General features: G+C 44.0%; 1 protein-coding gene across 1 annotated transcript in view; it reads right to left on the bottom strand.

Annotated features, from left to right (window-relative positions):
* gpam (glycerol-3-phosphate acyltransferase, mitochondrial) overlaps positions 1 to 24675 on the bottom strand; it is a 46127-nt gene extending 21452 nt beyond the window's left edge. The window contains exons 1-9 of the mRNA XM_076296227.1: positions 24440 to 24675; positions 18776 to 18907; positions 11468 to 11587; positions 8921 to 8994; positions 8139 to 8252; positions 7489 to 7638; positions 4340 to 4439; positions 801 to 937; positions 488 to 587 (exon numbers count right to left, since the gene is read on the bottom strand). Coding sequence (XP_076152342.1) covers positions 488 to 587; positions 801 to 937; positions 4340 to 4439; positions 7489 to 7638; positions 8139 to 8252; positions 8921 to 8994; positions 11468 to 11587; positions 18776 to 18874 — 894 coding nt within the window. The 5' untranslated portion in view covers positions 18875 to 18907; positions 24440 to 24675. The remainder of the gene's footprint in view (positions 1 to 487; positions 588 to 800; positions 938 to 4339; positions 4440 to 7488; positions 7639 to 8138; positions 8253 to 8920; positions 8995 to 11467; positions 11588 to 18775; positions 18908 to 24439) is intronic.
* Positions 24676 to 27355: the final 2680 nt, after the last annotated feature.

Here is a 27355-nt window from a genome sequence, read left to right as displayed (position 1 = left end):
AAAGCACATTTTCTCTCCTATTTAAAACAGGTCTAGCAGGCAGAGACTCCACCTTGGGTTCCAGAGAAGTGTGTGTGTGTGTGTGTGTGTGTGTGTGTGTGTGTGTGTAAGGGTCAAGCAGACAGAGACTCTGCCTTAGGGTTCCAGAGCAGTGTAATCAAATGTGTGTGAAGGTTCTAGAGCAGTGTGTGTGTGTGTGTGTGTGTGTGTGTGTGTGTCATGTCAGGTGTGTCAGGTGGTCAGTGAGATATTTTTCATGTCATCACCCAGAGAGAAGACATACTTGTTTCTGATTTGCTTGTTTCTGTTTTGTTACTTGTTTCTGATTGGCTTGTTTCTAATTGAGGATACCTCGGCGGCCGCTATCCCTTATGTGAATAGCCACGAGAATGAAAGGTTTGCGAAACAGCATTTTAGCGAACCCTGCTTGTCTGAGCACAAGGTATGTGAGATGGCGTGTCCATCACCATGGCGACAGCAGACGTACCGCGTGCAAGAGGGAGCGGTACAGGACGTCCTTCTTGCCGTCCGACGTCTCGTCCATCCTGCGACGGATGAAGAAGCCGCCCAGCTTACGGATCAACGTGCTGGAGAGAAGAGACAGCCTAGTCGTGAGGGGCTACACACGCGCACGCACACACACGCACGCGCACGCGCACGCACGCGCACGCACACACACACACACGCACGCGCACACACACTTTTACTGTCTCCTAACACATGGATACACATTGACTGGCCTAACATACACAAACTGGCACACAGACTCACAGGTCAGAGGTAGCATGTCCCTCCCTCACCTGAAAATGGGAATGTTGAGGTTGTTGCCGGCGGCGATGTGCGGTGCTTTGATGTTGTGGCAGAAGAGGATGAAGGTGATAAGCAGGTAGTCAATGTGAGACTTATGCACAGGGAGGAACACCAGTGGCACGTTGTTCTGAAACACACACACACACACACACACACACACACACACACACACACACACACACACACACACACACACACACACACACACACACACACACACACACACACACACACACACACACACACACACACACACACACACACACACACACACACACACACACACACACACACGATTGTCAAGAATTCACATAGCCTGCTGTATGTAGCATCAAAATCAATGGCGCACAAGGTTCTTTTTAAGTCAATACATGCAGCCAGGGTTCACGACGGCCACGGTGGCCTTGGTGCCCCCTTCTTTCAATATTCTGCTTTGAGTCAGACTAATAGCAATTTTTACTTAGCCTACGGCCTGTCAAAATAATCTTAGCATTCACAGCGCAAATTAATTTAGTCTTTTACGCAGAAAAAGACTAAATTAAGAGAAAGTCAGGAGAAAGTCACAGCGCACGCAAGAAAGAAAGTGCATTCAAATTCACCCATTCTTCTCAGTAGCGATCTCAGCTTTTAAACGATGTTAGCCGCTAATTGCTGTGGTGAATGGTTCACGAGAAAAGTAAATAATATAATTCAATTTAATCATAAATTCTACTGAAGGTTCTGCGCCCATTTCTCTACCCATTCATCTCGGTGGAATACTTCACGAACCCGTCGTTCAACACATGACAAACTATATATCAGAATAAACAGCAGACCTTACCGAACACAAAGGTGTAAAGCAGTCCCCTGTACAGTTAGCCGGTCCAGAGTACCGGTAATACAGTTTTGAATTTGCAGCAAATTTCGACATGCATGAATGTCTCCAAATTTAGGATTTACGTTTTACAATGTGTTTAAATTGTTCTACATGATTTCATAACAGGCCAAATACAAAATAAATTTTAGATCACCTAGATATCGACTAAGAGTTTGTGAAAGTAGCCTTAATGATCACAAAATGCTAAGCATGCATCTAAGCTATTTGAGTTTCTTAAAGCTGAGCTGTGCTTAAATTGTTGTAAATACATGATTTCATAACAGGCCAAATATAAAATAAATGTTAAATATAGCCTAGATATCTGTAAATATTAGATGATCAGATGATTTACAGTTCTATGTAATATGTCATGTTTCATGTTTTTGTAATGTTTCATACAGTGAAGTCTACTGCTGTGAATAGGCTAAATACAACTTTGATCATTTTTATAGCCTACTACTGTATAGTTAACTTTGGCCTTGGTGCCCCGACATGTGGCCTTTGTGCCCCCCCACCAAATATGCCCAACTGAAGGCCAAGTGGCCTTGCCCCTAAAATGGTGCATGCAGCACTCTATGGCTAAAGGCAATACATGCAATACCGTGCTGCTGAAAAGCGTGAAATTGGACAAGGTATGAAAAATTGGATATTTCCCGAAAACTTATGCGTGATCATCGTACTGTGAAGAAATTTGTCGCTGATTCAGAGCACAGGCGGGTTCGTGCAGACAAATTCATAATAAGGAAGGTTTCTGCCAGACAAATTCATAATAAGGAAGGTTTCTGCCAGACAAAGGCATAATAAGGAAGGTTTCTGCCAGACAAATTCATAATAAGGAAGGTTTCTGCCAGACAAATTCCTAGGATTAAGAGAGAAGCTGCTAAAATCCCATCGCAAAGCAGCAAACAGATAGCCTGACAAGCCAGACCCACATTAAAATGTAGGGATGTCTGTGTGTGTGTGTGTGTGTGTGTGTCTCCACATTAAAATGTAGGGTCTGGGCACTCACCGTTCGCAGTGCTCAGTCCGAGGGGCGGGATAATCGGTTGTCTTTCAAATTCCCTCTGCACGCAATAGGACAGCGCTGAGTCCCATGCCTTTTCCCACCAGCGGAGCTAGTTGGCTGGTTCAAACTTTTGCCATCTTAAAACAAGCTTAACTCGTGTCATACTGTTGGCCAACAGCAACATCCATCATGTTTGTTTTCAAGTAGCAGGGAATTCAAGCCAAACCGTTGCAACTCTGCCATCAATCATTATGTTAAGCCCGCCTAACGACTCTATACACGATTTGATTGGCCTGATAGAAGTTTAATTTTTCGAGCCTCAAGAAGTTTGCAAGTGTGCATAAACCTACTATTCGGCCACCCCTAAACAATGCTCACAAGCAGAAACGGTTGCAGTGGGCTCAGGAATACATGAAGACTAATTTTCAAACTGTTTTGTTTACGGATGAGTGCTGTGCAGCCCTAGATGGTCCAGGTGGATGGAGTAATGGATGGTTGGTGAATGGTCACCATGTCCCAACAAGGCTGAGACATCAGCAAGGAGGTGGCGGAGTCATGTTTTGGGCCGGAATCATTGAGAGAGAGCTGGTAGGGCCCTTTAGGGTCCCTGACGGTGTGAAAATGACCTCGGCAAAGTATGTAGAGTTTCTGACTGACCACTTTTGTTCCGTGGTACAAAAAGAAGAACCGTGCCTTCCGTAGCAAAATCATCTTTATGCATAACGATGCACCATCTCATGCTGCAAGGAATACCTCTGGGTCATTGGCTGCTATGGGCATAAAAGGAGAGAAACTCATCTGGCCTCCATCTTCCCCTGACCTCCACCCTTTTGAGAACCTTTGGAGCATCATCAAGCAAAAGAGGGTGGGAGGCAGTTCACATCCAAGCAGCTCTGGGAGGCAGTTCTGCCTGAGGAGGAGCCAGCCGGGTCGAAACGTTGCAACACAATAAATATATGGGAGTTTTAGCAGAGTGCGGGCATTTCATTCCTTTCCAGGCTATTCTGCAAAGACATTAAAGCAGAAACTCTCCAAGAACTCACAAGTTCAATGGATGCAAGAATTGTGAAGGTGATATCAATGAAAGGGTCTTATGTTAACATGTAACTTGGCCTGTTAAGATGTTTTTGATTTAAATAACTTTTGATTTAGTTTATATGACTTCCTAATGCTGCAAATTCAACAAATGACCATTTTTAGTTCTTTACAACCCATAAAATGTCTTGAAACTCTGTTGTGCATAATGATTTGGAACAGTGCATTTTACATTTTTTTATTTTTGAAAAAAATACTGTTATCATTGGGAGGTTGGTTGAGGACTTGAAAATGATACTGACTCTCAACGGGGAACGGAAATTCCTTACTGCAGAAATAGCAGATTGATGCTCCTGTCAACGGTATTGGTCTGGGAGTTCTTTTTAAAACGTAGGCCTAGGCTAAATGCTTCATTCAAAGCAGTGCTCGCCTCCTTCAGTCTCGATAGCCAGACTGCACTAGGTCAAAGGTCATTATGACCTGTGATTAATCAGTGTTAAATGTTTTAACGCGTTATTATTTCTGTAATTAATTAATCGAAATGAACGTGTTGTTTTGACAGCCCTAATTCTTAATGACTATTTCCTGTTGTGAGTCTGGTGACTGGTGCATGCTGGGAGTTGTAGTCCTACCTCTGCGGCAGCCCTCTTCACCATCTCCAGCTGGCCCTTGTGGATCTGGATGCTCCAGAAGAATCCGTTAAAGAGCTTCAGCAGAACCCAGCCAGTCAGTCTGGAACACAAGCACAGACCAATCAGCACGCAGTAACACTCGAACAGACCAATCAGCACGCAGTAACACCCGAACAGACCATATAGCATTTAGTACCGAATATACCAATCAGCACTCAGTCACACCCGAATAGACCAATCAGCACACAACAACCCCCACATGAACCAATCAGCATTCGGTAACACCCACACGGACCAATCAGCACTCAGCAACACCCGCACAGAGCAATCAGCACTCCGCAACACCCGCACAGAGCAATCAGCACTCAGCAACACCCTCACAAGACCAATCAGCCCTCAGTAAAATCCAAACAGACCAATCAGCACACAACAACCCCCACATGAACCAATCAGCATTCGGTAACACCCACACGGACCAATCAGCACTCAGCAACACCCGCACAGAGCAATCAGCACGCAGTAACACCCTCACAGAGCAATCAACACTCAGCAACACCCTCACAGACCAATCAGCACGCAGTAACACCCTCACAGAGCAATCAGCACTCAGCAACACCCTCACAGACCAATCAGCACTCAATAACCTTGACGGTACAGAAAATGAATAAAGCACAGACCAATCAATTCTCCAGGAAAATAGTGTCACAATCTTAGAAGATCCATGGAGCACTGTGCAGGGCTATCTTAGGAAGACAGAAAGCATTATCTATAAATATAAACACACCATGAGAAAAATCATGGTTTTATCTCAGCCATTTAGTCATGATAATATATCATGGTTTTATTTCAGCCATGTTTTGGCCAGCTTCCCTCTCTGATTATGGCTGCCACAGCTGTGAGGTGTTCAGCCTACTGATTTCAATTCCTCTTTTTTGACAGCATCATGTTTGTCTCTGTGGTGAAATAGGTGGACCCCTAGACCTCTCCATACCTGCCAACACAGTCCAACAGCAGCCCCCCTACCCCCCCCCCACACACACACACACAGTCCAACAGTAGCCCTTTTATGCATTTTTTAACCATCAGGAGAAACCTGGGGTGACTAACGAGTTCTAGACAAAACACACACACACACACACACACACACACACACTCACTCACTCACTCACTCACTCACTCACTCACTCACTCACTCACTCACTCACTCACTCACTCAGGGGAAACCGTGTGACTTAACGAGTTCTAGACAACGCACACTCACTCACTCAGGGGAAACCGTGTGACTTAACGAGTTCTTGGAGCGGAACAAAGCAGCCGCTCCGGTCTCTACATTAAAAAGTGCTCCGCGCTCCAACAAAATTCCATCCGCTCCACTCCTCGCTCGCGCTCCGGTCACTAGCTCTGACACACACACACACACACACACACACACACACAACAGGGTTTCCCGCAGCACTTTGCAGTCAAGGCGGCCGCCTTGGCAAAACAAGCCTGCCGCTTGACTACGTCATTTCATTCCAAACTGTGACCAACGCCAATCTCCCGTCTCCGCAGAACGCATTAAAAAATAAGAAGAAATGTGTCATGAATCGGAAAAGAATCAGATGTTATAATCTTCACATATGTGATATGCCTCCGAATCAGAGCTAGTGAGCGGAGCTGAGCGGTGCAAATATCTCTCCTCAGTTCTCAAGAATCAGTCAAATCACGAACAGCCACAGCTCCGTTTAATTGTCAGGTGTGATGAAATGCGTTCATATTCCACTTTATGTCATAAACGTTGCAGGCCTATGGAAAGGTTTAGTGGTAGGCTTGTCCAATGATCAAGTTGTTGCTTCAATTTGTGTTTTAATTTATGCGACGCACCGATGCTGGGTTCATCAGTTTGAAATATTTAGCCGACTGCGTGATTTGTCATTTTCGTTCTTTTGGCAATTAATCCCGACTGATCCCTTTAGTTAACGTTGCCAAGCTTGTTTGTTGTTGCAGTATCAGTGTTGCAGTCTTTTAAAATAAATGTTCTGAGTGAAATATATTGCCGTTGCTCTTAGTTCTTTGGGACCGGGGAGCTAAATTGACCTGACGCGAATTTGACCGGAGAAGCGGCCGAGTAAACAGACACCTGCTCTCAGCACAGTGCTGACTTGCGTGTCTAATCGGACGCGCAAGACTGACAATAGACGGGCCAAGGCCCGTCCAGGCCTATCCGTGCCTACGCATATGCTTTCTAAATTATTTAGCTAACTCCATCCCCATCAACGAACTTAGGCTATATGGCCAATATCTTTGAAATGTAACGGTCTTGGTTTTATTAGTGGGCATGCCTCAGACTCGTGGTGTGAGCGGTATGGGAGCGGAACAGAGCGGCCACTCCAGCCTCTAAATTAAAAAGCGCTCCGCGGTCAAATTCCATCCATATTACGCAAAACTATAAAATGATCTAAACTTCATTCACTCTCGGTGTATAGATCAGGACAGACTTGCGGAACAGGATGCAGGTCAACAGTCTGACAGCCTGCATGAAGATAAGCATTAATGGTCCAATAGTAAAACAGTGCAATTACCAAAGGGCCCTTGAAATGATCTTTTTAAAGCCAAGGAGGATGGCTTGTAACCATGCTAGTTGTCAGCTCTGCCATAAGTAGTGACTGATCACATTTGCACATTTTGTTGTTTTGCACTTGTTCTATAGTTTGTAATCTTTTAGTCTTTGTTAAAATTGCACAAATTACACAAATATTTTGAAATATTTGTATACTGTTGTATAGTTTGTTTGGTGTTGTTACTTTGTTCTGTGTTAACTGTTATTTTGAGAGCTGGTTATTTATTTATAATGCAGTGTTTAATAAATAATTGTTAAATATACAGAGTCTGTAGTGTATCGCACCAACAAGACCCCCCCCCCCGGGACCTACGACCTACCACCTTGACTAACACATTTCCTGCGGGAAACCCTTCTCACTCTCACACACACACACACACACACACACACACACACACACACACACACACACACACACACACACACACACACACACACACACACACACACACACACACACACGCACACGCACACACACACACACACACACACACACCCTTCTGGATACTCTGCCTCTGCATTGGAGTTCCCCTGCGGACGCACTCACCTGATGAGTCCTGGTGAGATGTTGGCCACCATCTCCTGTAGAAGGTTCCGGGCCTTCCTCTGGACCTTCTGCAGGGCCTTCTGATCCGCTTCGTCCCCCTGCTCCCCCCCCTCGCCGTCCATCGCTACCTCCACCATGGCAGCCTCCACCCTGCACACGGAGGTCATCGTTAGGGGTCAGAGGTCATCGTTAGGGGTCAGAGGTCACCAATAGGAGTTAGAGGTCATCTTTAGGGAGTTAAGGCCCATTCACACCAAGAACGATAACAATAACTATAAATAAACATCGTTCTTGTTAATATGAATGGCGACGTTCACACATAAACTATAACGATAACAACATGAAGAACGATATCGTTGGGGATCACTTTCAGAGTGATTTTTAGAACGATAAAAAGCTAATAGCCAATCAGAACCCATTGAATTTTAACAGTCACATTCATTAACACAAGGAGAGACTTTGTTTATCGTTGTTCAGTGTGAACGCTTTTATCATTATGGTTATCGTTATCGTTCTTGGTGTGAATAGGCCTTTAGGGGTCATTGCTAGGAGTTAGGGGTCAGAGGTCATAGTAATGGGTCACAAGCACAAGTCATCGCTAGGAGTTAGTCACCCTGAACTTTGATCTTCCCTCTCAGGTTTCGACTCACCTGCTGTTCTTCAGCACGTTCTCCACCACGTTCCGAGCAAACATGTCCTTCTGCACGTCCCTCTCGAGAACAAACAGCACGTAGCTGAGTCTCCGAGCGAGCCAGCCACGGTGCCTACGAGCCAATCAGATCGATCAATCAATCAATCAATCAATCAATCAATCAATGTCAGACAGTACGGCAGTCTGTATGTCCCAACTGACCAGTGGTCATTCCCTTCATCTTGTCAGTCATATGTTTTGTGCCTGCTGCTGGGTGCTGCTCTGAATGTGTGTGTGTGTGCCCATGCTGCTTGGTGCTGCTCTGAATGGGTCAAACTCCTGAAAGCGCTGCAGTGTAAACAGCTGCAGGCATGGGGCTCTTATTGATGATGATCTCTCTCTCTCTCTCTCTCTCATGTGAGAGTGGAAAACAGAGGGATGAATAATTGACTCTGCAGCAGACACCAACCCCAGAGATCAGATGGCCGAGAGACAGAGGGAAGGACAGAATGAGAGAGAAGGAAGGAGGAAGAGAGAAACCATATTGACCAGGACATTCAGCCGCTTTGGGAACAATGTCGATCCCAATGCAACTACTGCAGAGCTACAAGCAACTATCAGTTCCATTAATTAGTAGCTAACGAGGCCGACTCCAGGGTAAAACACTCATATATTGGTCAATCAATCAACTAGTCAATCCATCCATTAATTCATCACTGTGTGTATACAGCAGGAAGGCTTGGGTAACAGAGTGTGTCTGTGGTGGTGGTATGTGTGTGTGTGATGATTGTGTGGTGGTACCTTGTGTGCGTTTCATTTATGTAGATCACATTACGAAGTCCGAGAGATGGAATGCTGGGGTTAAAGAACCTCTCCTGAAAGACAACACACACACACACACACGCACACACACACACACACACACACACACTCGTGTAACTAACATTGCAATACCCATCTATTCATACTAGTTGAAACACTCACACACACATGGGGAAGTATTTATCATCAGTGTTACCCTTCACTACATTCAGTAGCAAGACTCTGTCAAGACTCTGTCACTCACACACACTCACACACACACACACACACACACACACACACACACACACACACACACACGCACACACACACGGGGCTAATTAGTGTTACCATTAATAACCCTTCTCTACACTGTTGCAGTGTGGGATGGTCCCCAGATAGAGACACTGGAGCCGAGTGTGTGTGTGTGTGTGTGTGTGAGTGTGTGTGCCTAAAGGACAGTTGGAGTTGCTAGGTTACGGGGACGCTGGCGAGACACACCCTCCGTCTGGCATCATGTTTTTGTTTTTTGGATGTTGTGTTTGTAATTTTATGTAATGTCATGTTATTTTTCTGTATTGATTTGTCTAGTTAAATGTGTTCACTCTCATTCACGTTATTTTCTATAGTGTTTGTGTTATTCTTGTTCCTTTCCTTTTCTGATTACAAGTCGGCTGATATCTAACGTTAACGTTAACGAGTCGGCTGATATCTAACGCTAACGTTAACGAGTCGGCTGATATCTAACGTTAACGTTAACGAGTCGGCTGATATCTAACGTTAACGTTAACGAGTCGGCTGATATCTAACGTTAACGTTAACGAGTCGGCTGATATCTAACGTTAACGTTAACGAGCTTGCCTTGACTAGCCGCCCCTCATCCGTCCGATGCTACACATCCACTGTCTGGACGGAGGGGTTGCTCAGAGCAGTGGGCCTACTCTGTCTGGAATGGTCTGGACGGAGGGGTTGCTCAGGGCAGTGGGCCTACTCTGCCAGAGATCTGCAGCTGACCATAACGTTACTAGCATCTGACGCTGGGTGCCTGCAGTCTGGATTGAGTGCTGACGTGGGGAGCTCTGATGGCGACGTCGGGAGCCATGAAGCAACAAACGGTCCTTGAACAGCAAGAACATCGTCCCACCTCAGACTGGTCTGGTCCTCCAGGGCTCTCCAGGGCTCTGTTCTCCAGACTGCTCTGTTCTCCAGACTGCTCTGTTCTCCAGACTGCTCTGCTCTGTTTTCCAGATTGCTCTGTTTTCCAGACTGCTCTGCTCTGTTCCTCCAGACTGCTCTGCTCTCCAGACTGCTCTGTTCTCCAGACTGCTCTGCTCTGTTCTCCAGACTGCTCTGCTCTCCAGACTGCTCTGCTCTCCAGACTGCTCTGTTCTCCAGACTGCTCTGCTCTCCAGACTGCTCTGCTCTGTTTTCCAGATTGCTCTGCTCTCCAGACTGCTCTGCTCTGTTCTCCAGACTGCTCTGCTCTCCAGACTGCTCTGTTCTCCAGACTGCTCTGCTCTGTTCTCCAGACTGCTCTGCTCTGTTCTCCAGACTGCTCTGCTCTCCAGACTGCTCTGTTTTCCAGACTGCTCTGTTCTCCAGACTGCTCTGCTCTGCTCTCCAGACTGCTCTGTTCTCCAGACTGCTCTGCTCTGTTCTCCAGACTGCTCTGTTCTCCAGACTGCTCTGCTCTGTTCTCCAGACTGCTCTGCTCTGTTCTCCAGACTGCTCTGCTCTGTTCTCCAGACTGCTCTGCTCTGTTCTCCAGACTGCCAGTGAATTCTCCGGGTTGGTCAGTTATAAAGAACTTTGTTGGCGTTGCATCGGTTGTGAAGACACAGCTGTGCGCAGTTTTATGTGGGTCATCATTGCCCTTGGACATTTTCAGCCGGTTGGAAATTGGACTAACATGAATTTTTCTTTTTAAATTTATTTTCTTTTTCAAATTTTCCTTGTTAATTTGTTTGTTGTCTGTCTTGTATGTCTTGATGTCACGTGTACGCTGGCGACTAAGTCGACTCCGTCCTCCATCTCTTGTCTTGCGTGTCATTTGTCATTTTGCACATTTGTTTATGTCCAGGTGTCACGGTTATGCTGGTGATTACGCCACTCCGTCCGGCATCTCATGTCTTTTGTCTTGTATGTGGAGCGCGTTGGGTTGCACTCTGTGCATGTTAAACTTGCTATACAAATAAAACTGACTTGACAGCACTGAATGAGTTAATGGTTCAGTTCTGCACACACCTGTGTGTGTGAACATGCATGCGTGTGTGAACAAACCTGTGTGTGTGAACATGCATGCGTGTGTGAACAAACCTGTGTGTGTGAACATGCATGTGTGTGTGAACAAACCTGTGTGTGTGAACAAACCTGTGTGTGTGAACAAACCTGTGTGTGTGAACATGCATGCGTGTGTGTCTGTCCTTCTCCTTCTCTCTACATTTTATGTGTGGTTGTGTGTGTGTGTGTGTGTGTGTGTGTGTGTGTGTGTGTGTGTGTGTGTGTGTGTGTGTGTGTGTGTGTGTGTGAGTGTGTGTAATGCCCCACCTGACTCTGTGGGGTACAGGAGTGGCAGCATCTCCCCACAAAAGGTCTCTTCCTGCTCAGCAGACCCTCCTTCCAACTGCTCCTCACATAGCTCAGCACGGACGGACTGCAGCTACGCTCCTGAACACACACACACACACACACCATCATCATCATCATCAACCATACACACACACCATCATCATCATCATAATCATCATCAACCATACACACACACATACCATCATCATCAACCATACACACACACCATCATCATCATCATAATCATCATCAACCATACACACACACATACCATCATCATCAACCATTTTAACCAAATATGTCCACTATTAATTTTAAACAAATTAAACAAATAAAATGTAACAAAACAGAAAAATAACATAAAGAGTGCAGTAAGCATTGCAAAAGCTAAAAAGAAAATTCCCACCAATTTTACCACCAGCAACAGCTGTTGGAAGCACTTCGGGTGTTGGGGTAGATCAAACTATGGAGAAGGACAAAGCGGTATGCAAACTGTGCAGTCGTGAGTTCTACGTAGGCGAAATTTGTTTGACATTTTTAATCGTAAACAGCCACGTTGAAGCCTGCAGTAATGATTTTCACTGATGTTATGGCAGTCCACTCTGATTATTGTTTTTCGAGAATGTTGCACTCCTGTTTGTCATTGTGCACGAAACTTCACGCCAATAAATCATCAGAAATATTGCTGGCTTGTGCATCTTATATATAAGTATATATAAGTATATATACTTTTTTGATCCCGTGAGGGAAATTTGGTCTCTGCATTTATCCCAATCCGTGAATTAGTGAAACACACTCAGCACACAATGTACACACAGTGAGGTGAAGCACACACTAATCCCGGCGCAGTGAGCTGCCTGCATCAACAGTGGCGCTCGGGGAGCAGTGAGGGGTTAGGTGCCTTGCTCAAGGGCGCTTCAGCCGTGCCTACTGGTCGGGGTTCCAACCGGCAACCCTCCGGTTCCAAGTCCGAAGTGCTAACCAGTAGGCCACGGCTGCCCTTGCAAGCTCTTCAAAATGAGCTACACGCATCAAAAGAATGAGAAGAAATAAGGGCGATGATGTCATTAAAAAATTAACAAGGTATAGTGCTGCAGAGATATCAACCTGAATTAGCATGCTAAATTACTAGCCACAGCCCGACAGGTATCATAATACCAGTTTCAGCCATGGGAGGCGGTATGCGGGCAACATAACCGCCAGCCAAACAGCAATACATGTTTCACGGTTGTTACTCCAGGGTAGACCAACTCACTTTCTGGAGGTATACTGCCCCCATCTTATATGGAATGTGGAGTATGAATTGATTTTTTGGCAGACATTACACATGGCACCTTTAATGAACACTTATGTCTCAAAAATCCAACAGGATTTTTTCTCAAAAGTGACAGCCCTAGCACACACACACACACACACACCCGTGACAGCCCTAGCACACACACACACACACACACACACCCGTGACAGCCCTAGCACACACACACACACACACACCCGTGACAGCCCTAGCGCGCGCACACACGCACACACACACACACACACACACACACACACACACACACACACACACACACACACACACACACACACACACCGTGACAGCCCTAGCACACACACACACACACACACACCCATGACAGCCCTAGCACACACACACACACACACACACCCCCATGAAAGCCCTAGCACACACACACACACACACACACACACACACCCGTGACAGCCCTAGCACACACACACACACGCCCGTGACAGCCCTAGCACACACACACACACACACACACACCCGTGACAGCCCTAGCGCGCACACACACACACACACACACCCGTGACAGCCCTAGCACACACACACACACACACACACCCGTGACAGCCCTAGCGCGCACACACACACACCCGTGACAGCCCTAGCACACACACACACACCCGTGACAGCCCTAGCACACACACACACACCCGTGACAGCCCTAACTCGTGCGGAGAACAGGCATATTTAACCTGAGATTGCGTTGAGTAGAGCTCCTGTCTTAAAAATAGACAGAATTGGGCCAAAGGCCGAAAGAAGGAACAGATTGTGTGCGCAAACGAAACCGGGCTTACGGCTTACGTCAACGAATCTCCGGAGAGTTACAGATGTTTTGAGTACAGGTCTGGGCGAGAGATCACATTCACTGGGTTTGGCTAAATTGGACAGTCTGTCAAATTTTGAGACCAGTCACTTTACGGTAACCAATCAGGAACATGAGTCAGTTTTTGTCTCAACATGTATGTCTATGTATGTTTCTGACCTATGGGTTATGTGTAAGTGTGCTTTGCAATTGTCTGCTAAAGGTCCTCTCTGATACTAACATGTCTGAGTGTCAACCTGTCTCTGCTTGAACTACTATTTGGCATAGTTTGTAAAGCTATTGGAATCTAAGAAAACATCCGCCTCATCTGCGTTGTTAAGGGAAAGTTAACTTACAGTACTTGGCAGCTTTGTCTGTCTGTGGCAGCCACACATGGTCAGCAGCATTAGTTGGGCCAAACTAAGATAAAGGTGGGGACGCCTATTCAAAACATCCCAGTGCTGCTAACATTGTGTGTCAGCCAATCAAATATACCACAAAATAATTAGAAGAAAGAATCCGTCTAAAAATATAGGCTACATGTTATGTGTTGCAACTCAAGACTGAGTTCGTTTTGTCTTTGTCTTCCCTCCAGTCAGTCGACATGAGGCCTGAGTGTGAGTGTGTGTGTGTGTGTTGGCCAGCTAATATGCATGAAGGTCACATATCTGTTACAGACTGTAACAGAATACACCTAAGAAAGATGCATCTGACTATTAACTGTTTTGAATTGTTTTTTTTATTTTTTTTTTATTATTATTCCTCTCAATAAGAGAATTATTTTTGGGATTTTGCTTGGGATTCAAACTTGTTTGATTTACTGAACTATTCTCAACTAAACTAAAGCCAAGATTTTGTTAAGTGTTTGAAGTCTAATTCCTTCTCTCCTGTTGAGTTGTTCCTTTCCACAAAGGTAAAGGATATTCTGTGGTCACCATTGAGGGCACTCTTGCTGGTACGGTAACACTAACACACTTAACCATAAGGTACAGATCTTCTCTGCCTTAGCTGTGTGTGTGTGTGTGTGTGAGTGGTTGTTATCTCTGCACTTGAAGGTCAGGGAGCCAGTGTAAAGAGAGAGAGAGAGTGGAGAAGAGAAAAGACATTTATTACACTTGAATTATGAAGTTAAAGATATTTTATATCTAAGTTCGACCAATTTGAAGGTGTTGCTTGTCTTAAATTCTCTTTTAAAATGATGTTTTGATGTTGATAGCATAACATATTAATTCAGTCAAGAGTTATTTCTCTTAAGAGTGGAACATGTTTTGTTTTGGTTTGTGTTTAGTCAACATGCCTTAATTATTTTATTTTGTTTGAATAATTTCTACCGTCCTAAGTGTTTTGTTTTTCGTTTGGAACAAAATGGAGGGGGGTGATCTTGCAGTCCTGGTTCTGGGGTGGGCCTCTGGAAACACTCGTAAGGGAGCTGAACACGCAGCAACGAGTAAACCAGAGACTTACAAGCAGACCAGGGCTGTTAGGTTGCTACAGCCCATCCTATCCTTGGTGATTCAGGCCCTAGCCCTAGAATAAGATATACTCAGAGAAGCCTGAGATTCTAATATATGAGAAATCTGCTCACAACAACAAGTAAGGTAACAAACCACCAACATTTGATTAAGTGACTGAGTAGTCACGCTTGAGTTGTATGACTATGGGTGTAGTTACGCTTGACTTATGTAGCCACTTAAGTAAACTGTATAAGCACTCTTAGAATGTAAAGCTCTTTGTTTCAACCAGCTATGGTTGTACTATCCTCACTCTTTGCAAAGATTCAATATAATTGGATGATTTTGATCACTGGCTCCTGTCTCATCTTCTTGATTCCGAATTGATTTACCTAACAGAATTGCGAGAGGTCCCAGGATTCCAACATCTGGGGTCAGAACGAGCTTTCTGAAAAACCGTACACGGCGAGGTGTGGGACCTTGGATTTGGAATCCTGAAAGCCCTTGGTTGTCTGAGACAGCAAGGCGAGATGGCTGATCTTCTGACCCCCGGTGACGGGATCCTACTGAAAGGGAATTCTCCTGAGACGTCGGAGCGAGAACCAGTGATCAAGCAAAAAGGCGAACGTTTGGTGAGTAAATAAAATAAAAATAAAAAAAGTCGAGGCTATTTTTTAGTAGTAGTCTTTGGATGAAAAGAAAACCAGATCGAGCAGGCTCAGGGTTGATTCATCCTAAATAGAAAAACTACTAGGAAAACTAGTAGCAGTAGTGCTCATTGGTGAGGGAAATAACAGTTTTTGCATGCTATTTGTGATGATCTAAAGTGTATATTTACACGGTTAGCCTCACATTACTTTGATTTAATCAATGACTAAAATGTCATAGGGTCACAACCTCCTACATCATCCTCCAGTGTTTTATATACATTTTGATATCTGATATCTCCGCCTAGGAATATCTGTTGTTGTAACTAAATTTAGTGAAGATTTGCAGGGAAAATGAAATGCTGTGTGCAGTGCTATAAAGAGTGTTGGATGCCTGGACCAAAGCATCAAGGCCACCCTTGCTATCCCCAATCCACTACAAGTCACAGGAGCACATATGCGAGATGATGGGTATGTTAATTATATCAGATTACATATTCCAGTTTTGGTTTACATTTTCCAGTTATAAATGTAATGAAGGCCCCATAGAAAGTATGACCATTTTGCTTAAATACAGGCTAATTGTTTCCCCAAGCTCCCTGCTCCCCATGCTAATAGAACCTGACCCAAGTTATCCTGTTCCACGTGTAGGCCGCAAACACTGGAAGCCATGCGGACGCTATGTTCCTGCTTCAAGGTAGACACAGATGTGTTTTGACTGTTGATTGGCTAGGTGTGTAGGCCTTGAGCCCTGCTTTGAGTGATGCCACCAAACACTATGGTGAGCGACTGGCTGAATGGGCGACAGTGGAAGACATACAGGTTCTGAGGGCAGAGAAGGTTCTGGATAAATGAGGAGCACAAGTGGCAGAACTTGTAGCTTGAACATATGTATTAAGCATTGCTCCACAATCTCGTGCTTCTGGCAGTGACAACACTGACAAGAGTTGAAGCATATCGGTTAAATTCATACATGGGGGCCAGTTTAGCAAAGTTGTAATCTTACCAACAGCAGTGAATTTATCAAATTGTTGATGCTCTGACGCACTTAGCTCTAGGACACAGTGTTATAGGCGACAACATTTTAGCTAAGGGAATAATCTAGCAGCCTTGCTGCAGATCATAAGGGGGAGTCTGATTAAGAGTAGTCTGATAACATAGACAGCTAGCTCTTGCAGTGTATCAAGTTATGATTAAAGATAGCTTTTCTTTCATGGAGGATGAGAGGTTGTTGATGTTCACTTCACTACACTGAACTAATATTATTTCATATGGTACATATGTTTATTAACAACACACCAACTGCAGTTGTTATATTGGTATTTGTTTTTTTTTTCTCATCATTGACATGGAAAAGGTTTTACAACTGTTTTTACAGCTACGCAAACCAGTGTCAAGATGATAATGTGGTATGATGACATGCATACTAGACCATATTGTTTACAATTATGTTGGATACAGCAATGCAAAAAATATAAAATAAAATACAACTTTTCATTTGTTTAAGAATAAAGTTCTAACCAAGTTCTTTAAAACATTCCTTTAGGCCTGCTTTAAACAATGTGGAAAAAGGTTCAGATAATTTATAGCGTTGCTGTATGATAAACAATTCATGATTTTTCAACAAGATCATGATCATTTGAATTTATATTTCATTGCTAATTAGTAGTTTGGTGACAGACCATAGCAGTGTTGCAATTGAAATCTTTGAAATCGGGCCCAGATATGTATATCTCTGTGTTTTGTTTCAGGCACAATGAGTGGTTAAAAAGGGGGAGCCTTCCAGACTCTACTCTTTTTTTCTTTTGTCTATGGTTTCTTTTTCCCCTAGAACGGTTTGGTTATTGTTTTTATCACTGGTACTCTGTGGTATGTAAACTTTTCTTCACATCCTGTGAGAAATCAAGACAGTCAGGGTCACTTTTATACATGTAACCATGTTGTTTCATTTGATTCATTTCCTTTATTGGGTTCTATTTGAGAATTGTTGAGACACATTTCTTTCAGTTAATTAGTAGGCTCATTCTGATTCAATCGGAGGTGTGCTATTGTTTGGTGTTAAAGGCTTCAAGTCTTTTAAAGGGGGACTTGAGAGTATTTGATTCAGAACTTATTATTTTTATACATGTGATTTATGTCCTGATGCCTCTAAATCGGTTGATAATCTGAAACGGTGGTACACCAATGGGATGATCCCAACCTCATATAGAAATGATATAGACGAGTTTCTGAATAGGTTAGGGGGATTGACCAAATATATTCTTTTTGATTTACTGGGGTTGTTATTGTACACCAATCATGTGTAGCTATTTTTTTTGACTTATGAAGAATCAGTTAAATCATGTATCTAGTCTACCTGCTTATTTGGATCTGACTAACTTTAATGAAACAATTGTATAATCATTTATATTTTATATAGTGACATTATTTGATTACATGTTCCAGCCATAAAGGCTGAAAAAGGGGGACTGAGAGAAAGTGGAATAGAACATTATGTCCAATATTCCAATATATGATTTAATGTTCTGCATTTCTCATTAGTAGGTCACTTTGATACTAAAAGTATGATTCTATGTAATGACTGTATGATATCTGTACTGTCCCTGTGTATATCTGTGTGTGACTGTGTTTAGAGATAAGCAGGAATATTATGACTTTGCAGTGTTTCACTGTTCTGCATGGCTGCGTCAGTAGCTATCTGCTCCGGATTGCCAGGCTGCCACTAATCAGGGTCTGATTCAGTGTAGTCCACGTGAGATGGGATGACCAACGCCATCTCCTGTCAGCCTGGAAGGATACTTAAACTAACTATTTCCTTGTCTAGTTAGAGCAGCTGATGGATCTTTAGGTGAAGTCATGCTGTCTCTCCCTTGATGCGCATCATTGTAAATAAACTCTGTTCCTGATTTTTCATACTATTGGTCTGACTGGGTCTCTATTAAATCTATGGTATCAAAATTACCATCAAACCAGAGGGGACTGAAGAGGTGAGTAATCAGGCAGCTTTGACTACTTCATTTTATGAAGATGTAGCACGCACACACACACACACACACACACACACACACACACACGTACCGTGTCGTCGTTGAGGTGTTTTGCGTGGGCACCGGTCGACTCCACGTTATTGGCCGAGAGCTGGCCATCCGACGTCCCTGACGACAGGGTGCCCTCCATCTTCAGCGCTTAGAACTAGGACCAGCTCAACACCTGCAGCGCGCACACACACACACACACACACACAGCATTAACAACTCATACACTACAACCTACCACCAACCACCTTAGTTGCAGGTAACACACAAACAGAACACTAATGGTTAATTTACTGAGCTGCTCAAACTTTAATTTAAGGAAAACACACACACACACACACACACACACACCTTTGCTCATTAGGTACCCATATAACATCATGTCAGGGGCCTGTGGGTGTATACAAAGACTGTGATGCGTAGTGTGTGTGTGTGTGTGATATTTTGAGCGCAGGCATTACACGTGTGTGTGTGTGTAATACCAGGAGGTAGCATGAGGACATCTCTGCATAAAGCACCATGTCAACATGCCCTGGATATGCAAGAGGTTACGACACACACACCACACACACACACACACACACACACACACACACACACACACACACACTTCTGAATCAATTCTAATGTCCTCTGGTCATGTGAGTGAATGGGGACAGTGAATGTGCGACTGACCGTGTTCATCGACCAGCAATGTGTGTGTGTGTGTGTGTGTGTGTGTGTGTGGGTGTGTGTTTGTGTGTGTACACATATGCAAACACCAGCTGTCATAACTTGGACACACTCTGCCACAGAGAGACTCCAGATAAGCACGCGTGATTCGGTGACCGACCAAACAAACACGCGTGATTGGGTGACCGACCAAACAAACACGCGTGATTGGGTGACCAAATCCCAGATGTGTAACTGCCCGGTCACTGGCCCCACATGACCCAAACGAACATGGAACCAACAATCCCAAACAACAACAATCTCACAGCAAAACAATCCCAAACAACAACAACCGCACAGCAGAACAATCAGAACCATATTGCACAGGGTGGCAAAGCCATGCTAGAGCCAGCTGCATCTTATGAAGCACCTACAGTGTCCTCAGTTAGGCACTTCTTTTTTTTGCTGTCCACCACATACTGCCTTTAAAACTTCAGGCTGTACAAATATGCACACACACACACCATGGTTCAGCTGACCTTAAAACCTGTACAAATATGTCTCTCCATTGTACACACAGACACACACACACACAGACACACACAGACACTTCCCTGTTAGTCCATGGGCTAAAGCCTGCTTAGAAAGTGCTAATGACCTTAATACAGTAAACTAGCTCTCGTGAGCTCACTAAACAGATGTGCATTGTTCCCACTCTGCGCTGATGGGAGGGCTTCCTGCTTTATTCCTAAAGCTACAGGCCACTTCTGTTCACTTCTCACACACACACGCATCAAGCTACAGGCCAGTTCTCTAAACAGGATTCATCTCAACACTACAGCCATGCCTACAGCATCATGGTATAGGCCTCGTCTTGCTCACAGCATCATGGTATAGGCCTAGTGTTGCTTTTTGCACACACACACACACACACACACACACGCATCATGGTATAGGCCTAGTCTTGCTTTTTGCACACACACGCATCATGGTATAGGCCTAGTCTTGCTTTTTGCACACACACACACACATCATGGTATAGGCTTAGTCTTGCTTTTTGCACACACACACACACACACACACACACACACACACACACACACACACACACACACACACACACACACACACACACACACACACTATGAACTATAAATACCCACTAGTGAACAGTTGGGCGGCTTTGACCTTTACATACATGTAGTGTGTGTGTGTGTGTGTGTGTGTGTGTACAGTATGTGTGTGTACAATATGAGTGTGTGTGTGTGTGTGTGTGTGTGTGTGTGTACAGTATGTGTGTGTGTACAGTATGTGTATGTACAATGAGTGTGTGTGTGTGTGTGTGTGTGTGTGTACAATATGAGTGTGTGTGTACAGTATGTGTGTGTGTGTACAATATGAGTGTGTGCATTTGTGTGTACAGTATGTGTATGTACAATACGAGTGTGTGTGTTTGTGTGTACAGTATGTGTACAATATGAGTGTGTGTGTGTGTGTGTGTGTACAGTATGTGTACAATATGTGTGTGTGTGTGTGTGTGTGTGTGTACAGTATGTTTATGTACAATATGTGTGTGTGTGTACAGTATGTGTATGTACAGTATGTGTACAATATGAGTGTGTGTGTGTGTGTGTACAGTATGTGTATGTACAATATGTGTGTGTGTGTGTGTACAGTGTGTACAGTATGTGTGTGTGTGTACAGTATGTGTACAATATGTGTGTGTGTACAGTGTGTGTGTGTGTACAGTATGTGTATGTGTCTGTGTAGAGTATGTGTGTGTGTACAGTATGTGTATGCACAATAATTTTGTGTGTGTGTGTGTGTACAGTGTGTGTGTGTAAAGTATGTGTACAATATGTGTGCATGTGTGTGTACAGCGTGTGTGTGTGTACAGTATGTGTGTGTAGACTACAGTATGTACAGTATGTGTATGTAGTGTACAGTATGTGTGTATGTGTACAGGATGTGTGTGTACAAAATGTGTGTGTACGTACAATATGTGTGTGTGTGTACAGTATGTTTGTACAATGTGTGTGTGTGTGTATGTGTGTGTACAGTATGTTTGTACAATGTGTGTGTGTGTGTGTGTGTACAGTATGTTTGTACAATGTGTGTGTGTGTATATGTGTGTGTGTACAATATGTGTGTGTGGTTTTTGTGTGTGTGTGTGTGTGTGTGTGTGTGTGTGTATGTGTGTGTGTACAATATGTGTGTGTGTGGTTTGTGTGTGTGTGTGTGTGTGTGTGTGTGTGTGTGTGTGTGTGTACAATATGTGTGTGTGTGGTTTGTGTGTGTGTGTGTGTGTGTGTCCCTCTGTCTCTCCCTCTCTTTCTCTATGGGGATGATGGCTCAGAGCAGCAAAGGGAGGAAGAGGCATGACGAGAGAGAGAGTGAGAGAGTGTGTGTGTGTGTATACGTGTGTGTGTGTCTTGAAAATACACAGAAATATGTGTCTGTAATAAGAGTGGATGGACGTGATGGGGTGACTGAGTGGATACATAAATATAACCTTGTCTGTGTGAGTGTGTGTGTGTGTCTGTCTGTCTGTGTGTGTTTGTCTGTGTGTGTCTGTCTGTGTGTGTGTGTGTGTGTGTGTTCCTGCCAGGTTAATAAAAGGCAGAATGGAACAAACTCATTGAGACTGTATTACTGTTTCTGAGTTGTGTGTTTCCCAGAAAGGATATTTGTGGAGGGTCACGGGAGGCTAAGGGATTAGCTGCCCCCCATGAAGGGCTGTGTGTGTGTGTGTGTGTGTGTGTGTGTGTGTGTTGCAGTCTCATGATCACAGCAGATGAGTAGATGTACTTGAGGGTCAGTACATGGGGGTTAGATAGATAGATAGATAAATACTTTATTGATCCCCAAGGGGAAATTCAGGTAAGGTCTTTGAAGTTTCCCGATTGGTTAAGAGGGCCAGACTATGCTAATATTTGGGTGCATTAACATATATGCATGTATTTATAAGGCACTGCGGTAGTTAAGGCATAAACATATATGCATGTATTGATAAGGCACTGCGGTAAGTTAAAGGCCACTAACAGCACATCGCATTCACACTGTCATTGTGTACAGCACAGCGCTTATTTTTACACCCTCATCATATTCGCGTCCCTATCAAGCCTTCAGGCACTGTGAAAGTGACCCTTCTGAAAGATGGCAAAGGCCTTACGGAGCAGCACTACATCAGAACTCTAGGTGACGCTGTCCTGGCCGCTGGGTCGGGCTGAGCTGTGCGATGCTGCGATGCACTGCGAGGTGTTAACTATTCAGCTCTGGGAGTTCTCCTGTAATTAAGAATCTGGCTTGTCCCAAATGTCGTCGAAGTAGGTCAGACAACGACGTAATTAATATTCATTAAGTTAGAGGCCAACACAAGCCCCCCACCCCACCCGGAAGGGACGGAAGGGAGAAATAAGGAGGAATTGGGCATCAGGTTCGTCTTCACGGTCGCCTCAAAAGAGCCAACGTCTACACAACTCTAGTGATTAGAAAGCTGATGAGGGGCCATTCACCGGACACACACACTCGCCAGTCCGCCATGACCGGCCAATTCAGCGCCACCGTAGTGTTCCTATAGTAAGCCCTATCTTAGCCTTCTTCTATAGTATGTTCCCAAATACTATTCTTATCTATAGCATTCCTATAAGATTACTACATTGTCCCTAAACACTGTAAGATTCGTATAGTTATTTCTCGTAAGGGGGGTCCGCGTGTTATCACAACGGGATCACCATCATCTCTATTAGCACTATTAAGATTGTAATTCCGGCTATGTGTTAATCATATTCTATTGATGTTGTGGTAGGCCCAATAATTATCATCGTGACCATTCTAATGGATCATTTGAACATGTCTCTAACGTCATCTCAACCTGATTAAAAGTTGTAGCGTGCCTTAGGTCCAACTAGCCTCTTTCGACACCACAAGGTTAAAGCGCCCCGCGGTGCCCTCCCCTCGCTGCGAATCGGCTGAGAGGGAAAGAGAGAGTGCTATCTGCGGACATCGTGACGGAGGATGGGGCGATTCAGCAATCTGAGCTGGAAGGTGCGGTGTAACAGCATCGGTGTACTGCACGCACACACACGCACACACACACACACACACACACACACACGCGCGCGTCAATGTACTTATGCTAGGAGGATAAGCTGGCTAGCGCGAGCAAAGACCATGACAGGACCGCCGGTTTCCGCTGAGGTTGGATTTGACAGTTGGGACCGGTTACGGCTTGCCAGGATATTTCGCGAGCTGGCAGGCTGATATGGGTCAGTTTACAGTGAGGCGACACGCCAGCGCCGATCCGCCACTCACACAATCCCTGCCTGGATGTAGGTTAATCCGTCTCACACACTACGGCTAAAGAGTGAGGTGTCGATGCGGCAAGCTGTCCACACTAATTCCCCCCAAATCAGAAATCACGTCAAGTCAGCAGACAAAATCTTACACGCCATGCCATTGAAAAAGAGCGTGATCTCAAGCTATTTCTAGCCAACGTCTCATGCAACCTTCACATAAGAGTAACGTTCATCCATCAGTATTGAATTGATGCATCCGCATTGTCTTCCAACACAAACCAGGGTTTGCTACATAGTGGCAACAATAACACAATTCTGCACTCATTCGAAACAGACCCATATAGCTGCTATAATAACTTGAGGGACCGGCATTTAAAAGCAGGCGTGAGCATCTGCTCGAGCTAGACACGAGCACTGACAGCCAGTCAGCCTATGGCAGAAAACCCATTTGAGCAGACAGTGACATGTGAAGCGAGATAAGTCTTTCGTCGGGTTTCAAACGTTTCTAACGTTACACATGAGCTTCGTTAACTTAGCAGGCAAACGGTAGTGATTTATCGCTAGCTGGCTATAATATTTCACGATTTTCCATTGACCTCCCCGTTCATGGAGCAACGTTAGTGCTATGAATGTCTAAGTTGCAGTAAATATGTTTCCTAATGTCAAAATACTATTAGGCTACCAGCACACCAGCAATAATGAGCGTTTCCATTATAAAGCGTAAACGTAATTTAGTTGCCGGCAGACCACAAACTCACCTTAGGAGAAGCAAGCTCCAATTGCATCATCTTGACTTTGTCTTCCCTGTAACGTGATGTGGTTATCGGATCTATCTTCACTCGGTTGAGCTTCGCCCTTGAACATATGGGTTGCTGAATAGCTGTTGGCTCCGACTACAAGCTCCAAAACGCCCACTGCCCCTGTTTAAGGGGGGTTTCTTTGTGTTCTGTGCTTCCGTTGCGTTAATGCCCCAGACCCATGCTTCCAACGTCCGCGCTCGCTCGTTTGCTGGCAACAGCAATAGCATGCTTCATGATTTTTTTTTATTTCCGGGTGAAATCTAATATATCATCAAAATAAAAGCATCCTGCCGAAACGCCCTCCAAATTATACACTTGGGTCTACGTTAAAGTATTCACAACACGCCGTAAAACGTAGGTCCCTGTAATTATATTTATTTATTTATCAGTTCCCAAGTAAGGTAATATTTGTCGGAAATGTAGGCCTACAACATTGACACAGACAGTCCAAACTAGTTTTTTGACTTTGCATCTAAACTAGGCCTACTAGCCTACATTGATTCAACTGCTGGTCTACCTACTTCAGTTCAGACCGCAGAGTTACACAAACCAGAGCAAAGTAGGCATATAAGCAAATTAGCCACTATCAAGGCCCATCAGGCTCTAATACTAGCCTATGATAAACACAAGGCTAATAAACCACTATCAAGGCCCAGGCTCTAATACTAGCCTATGATAAACACAAGGCGAATTAACCACTGTCACGCTATACTGGACAGGATTAAGACGTGTAAAATACGGGACTGTATGTTTTGACTGTGTGCTCATGCGACTCTCCAGCACCTTGCACAGCTCCGATTACCGTGAATTCAGCTACTGCAAACAATCATTCTATTTCCGGTTATATGCAAATTAAAAGGCCACTCTTAAATATCTGTAGAAATGATAAAATATATTCTAATAGCATTGACTACGTTCCCAGAATTTCACAAGGCTGTACAAATTACATTGCACTAGAATGCCACATTAAAAATGGGCATGTGATACTTAACACTAAATCCGAAATGCCTGAGAGATGTCTGAGGAACAGGTTTTTAAAGTAAACAAGCTCACTTCTGCTCCCTGTTGGAGAATGAGTGCCCTGGGGGAGGCAAACGTCTAAGATACTTAACTCTAACTCAGTCAGAACCATAGACATATTATGGTCTATGGTCAGAACCATCTGAGAAATGTCCGAGAAACAAGTCTGTAATCATCCCAGCTCTCTTCTGCCCCCTGTTGGCAGGAAATAAAAGTCTAAGAGAGAACATCTCATTATGCAGCATGCGTCACGTTCAGCCTGCCCTGTGCTGTGCTGCAGGAAGTTGAATGGGCATATTAGTGTGACATATAGGGGGAAATCAAGTATATTGAGCAACTGCTTGGCAAAGTGTCTTACGAAGTGTTTATAAAGCTCAAGAACGGTTTATGCACTGCATATATCCCCTTCTGGGCAAACACCTTGCTTTTCAGGTAAGATGGGCCATCTATACTTCTTCAAAAACAAAGTAATTTCTATAAGGGAGGCTATTGGTAACACAAGTAATATGTTTGATAGTACACCCAAAAACAGCCCCCCAAAATTAAGATTCTTTAGCACTATTACTCAAACCGGCTCCTCAACTTGTGCTTTGGATCCAATCCCTAGATTCCTCAAAAATGTATATAATAGCTTAGCTCATTTTATTCTCAAGATAATAAATACCTCATTAGAAACAGGTATATTTCCAACTCCTTTTAAAACCGCTGTCGTGAAACCTTTACTTAAAAAGTCAAATCTTGACCATCTGAGCAACTACAGGCCTATATCAAACCTACCGTTCCTGAGCAAAGTACTTGAAAAAATTGTTTGTAATCAGTTAAATACCTTCCTCAACGAAAACAGTATCCTTGAAAAATTCCAATCAGGTTTTAGATCAAATCATAGCACAGAAACGGCTCTAGTAAAAATAGGCCTAGTCAATGATCTTAGACTGGCTACTGACTCAAATAAAGTCTCAATCCTTATTCTTCTAGATTTGAGTGTGGCATTTGACACCATTGATCATAGCATCCTAATTCACCGCCTTGCGAAGTGGGTGGGTCTCTCTGATAATGTTCTAAACTGGTTTCAAACCTACATTACTGGCAGAGATCAGTCTAGGAGATCATGTGTCTGTAAAACATGACTTGCCTTTTGGTGTGGCCCAGGGGAGCTGCCTTTGTCCCCTGCTCTGAAAACGGGGTACAGAGTGGAGAATGCAGGTGATGAAGGTGCAGCTCATAAATCAAAATTCAGTCACAGTGTAGCAGATGCCATGCAGTACTGCAATGAAGAGCTGCACCTTCCTCAGTTCCAGGGGTGTGAGGAGACCGTTCAGTTCATTCGTGGTAGTCCTTGAGCAAGGCAGTTGTTCTGGGGAAATATAAAATAAATGAATGAAAAAGAATTTGAGAGGTATCTTATTCTTGTTAGGGTAAATTAGGCTACATGTGAATAATACAGTGTTGGGTAAGCTACTTCAAAATTGTAGTGAGCTAAACTATCAGTTACTTTGAATAAAACACTACACAAAACTTTTAATCACTCATTTGAAGCTCAGAAATTCCCAAATTCTCTATATGAGGCCAATATCTCATTGTTATTAAAAGAAGGGAGGGATGAGATGGATCTCTCATCCTTTTGTCCCATCGCATTATTAAACACAGATGTGAAGATTTTTACTAAAATCTTAGCAAGTAGGTTAAATAACTACATTACCACTATCATTCATGCGGATCAGACTGGATTTATCCCAGGTAGATTTTCCTTTTTTAATGTAAGAAGGCTAATGAACATACTGTATCATAAATATGAGAAGGGCCAGGAAGTAGCTGCACTCTGTTTGGACGCACAACGTGCGTTCGACCAGGTGG

This window comes from Alosa pseudoharengus, unplaced genomic scaffold, assembly GCF_046254945.1.
Source record: "Alosa pseudoharengus isolate Yale_2024_CS ecotype anadromous, Long Island Sound unplaced genomic scaffold, YU_APseudo_1.1 YU_APseudo_1.1_scf_20, whole genome shotgun sequence".
NCBI classification, from domain to species: Eukaryota; Metazoa; Chordata; class Actinopteri; order Clupeiformes; family Clupeidae; genus Alosa; species Alosa pseudoharengus.
Note: the sequence above shows the minus strand (reverse complement) of the source record. Positions and strands in the feature narration are given on the sequence as shown.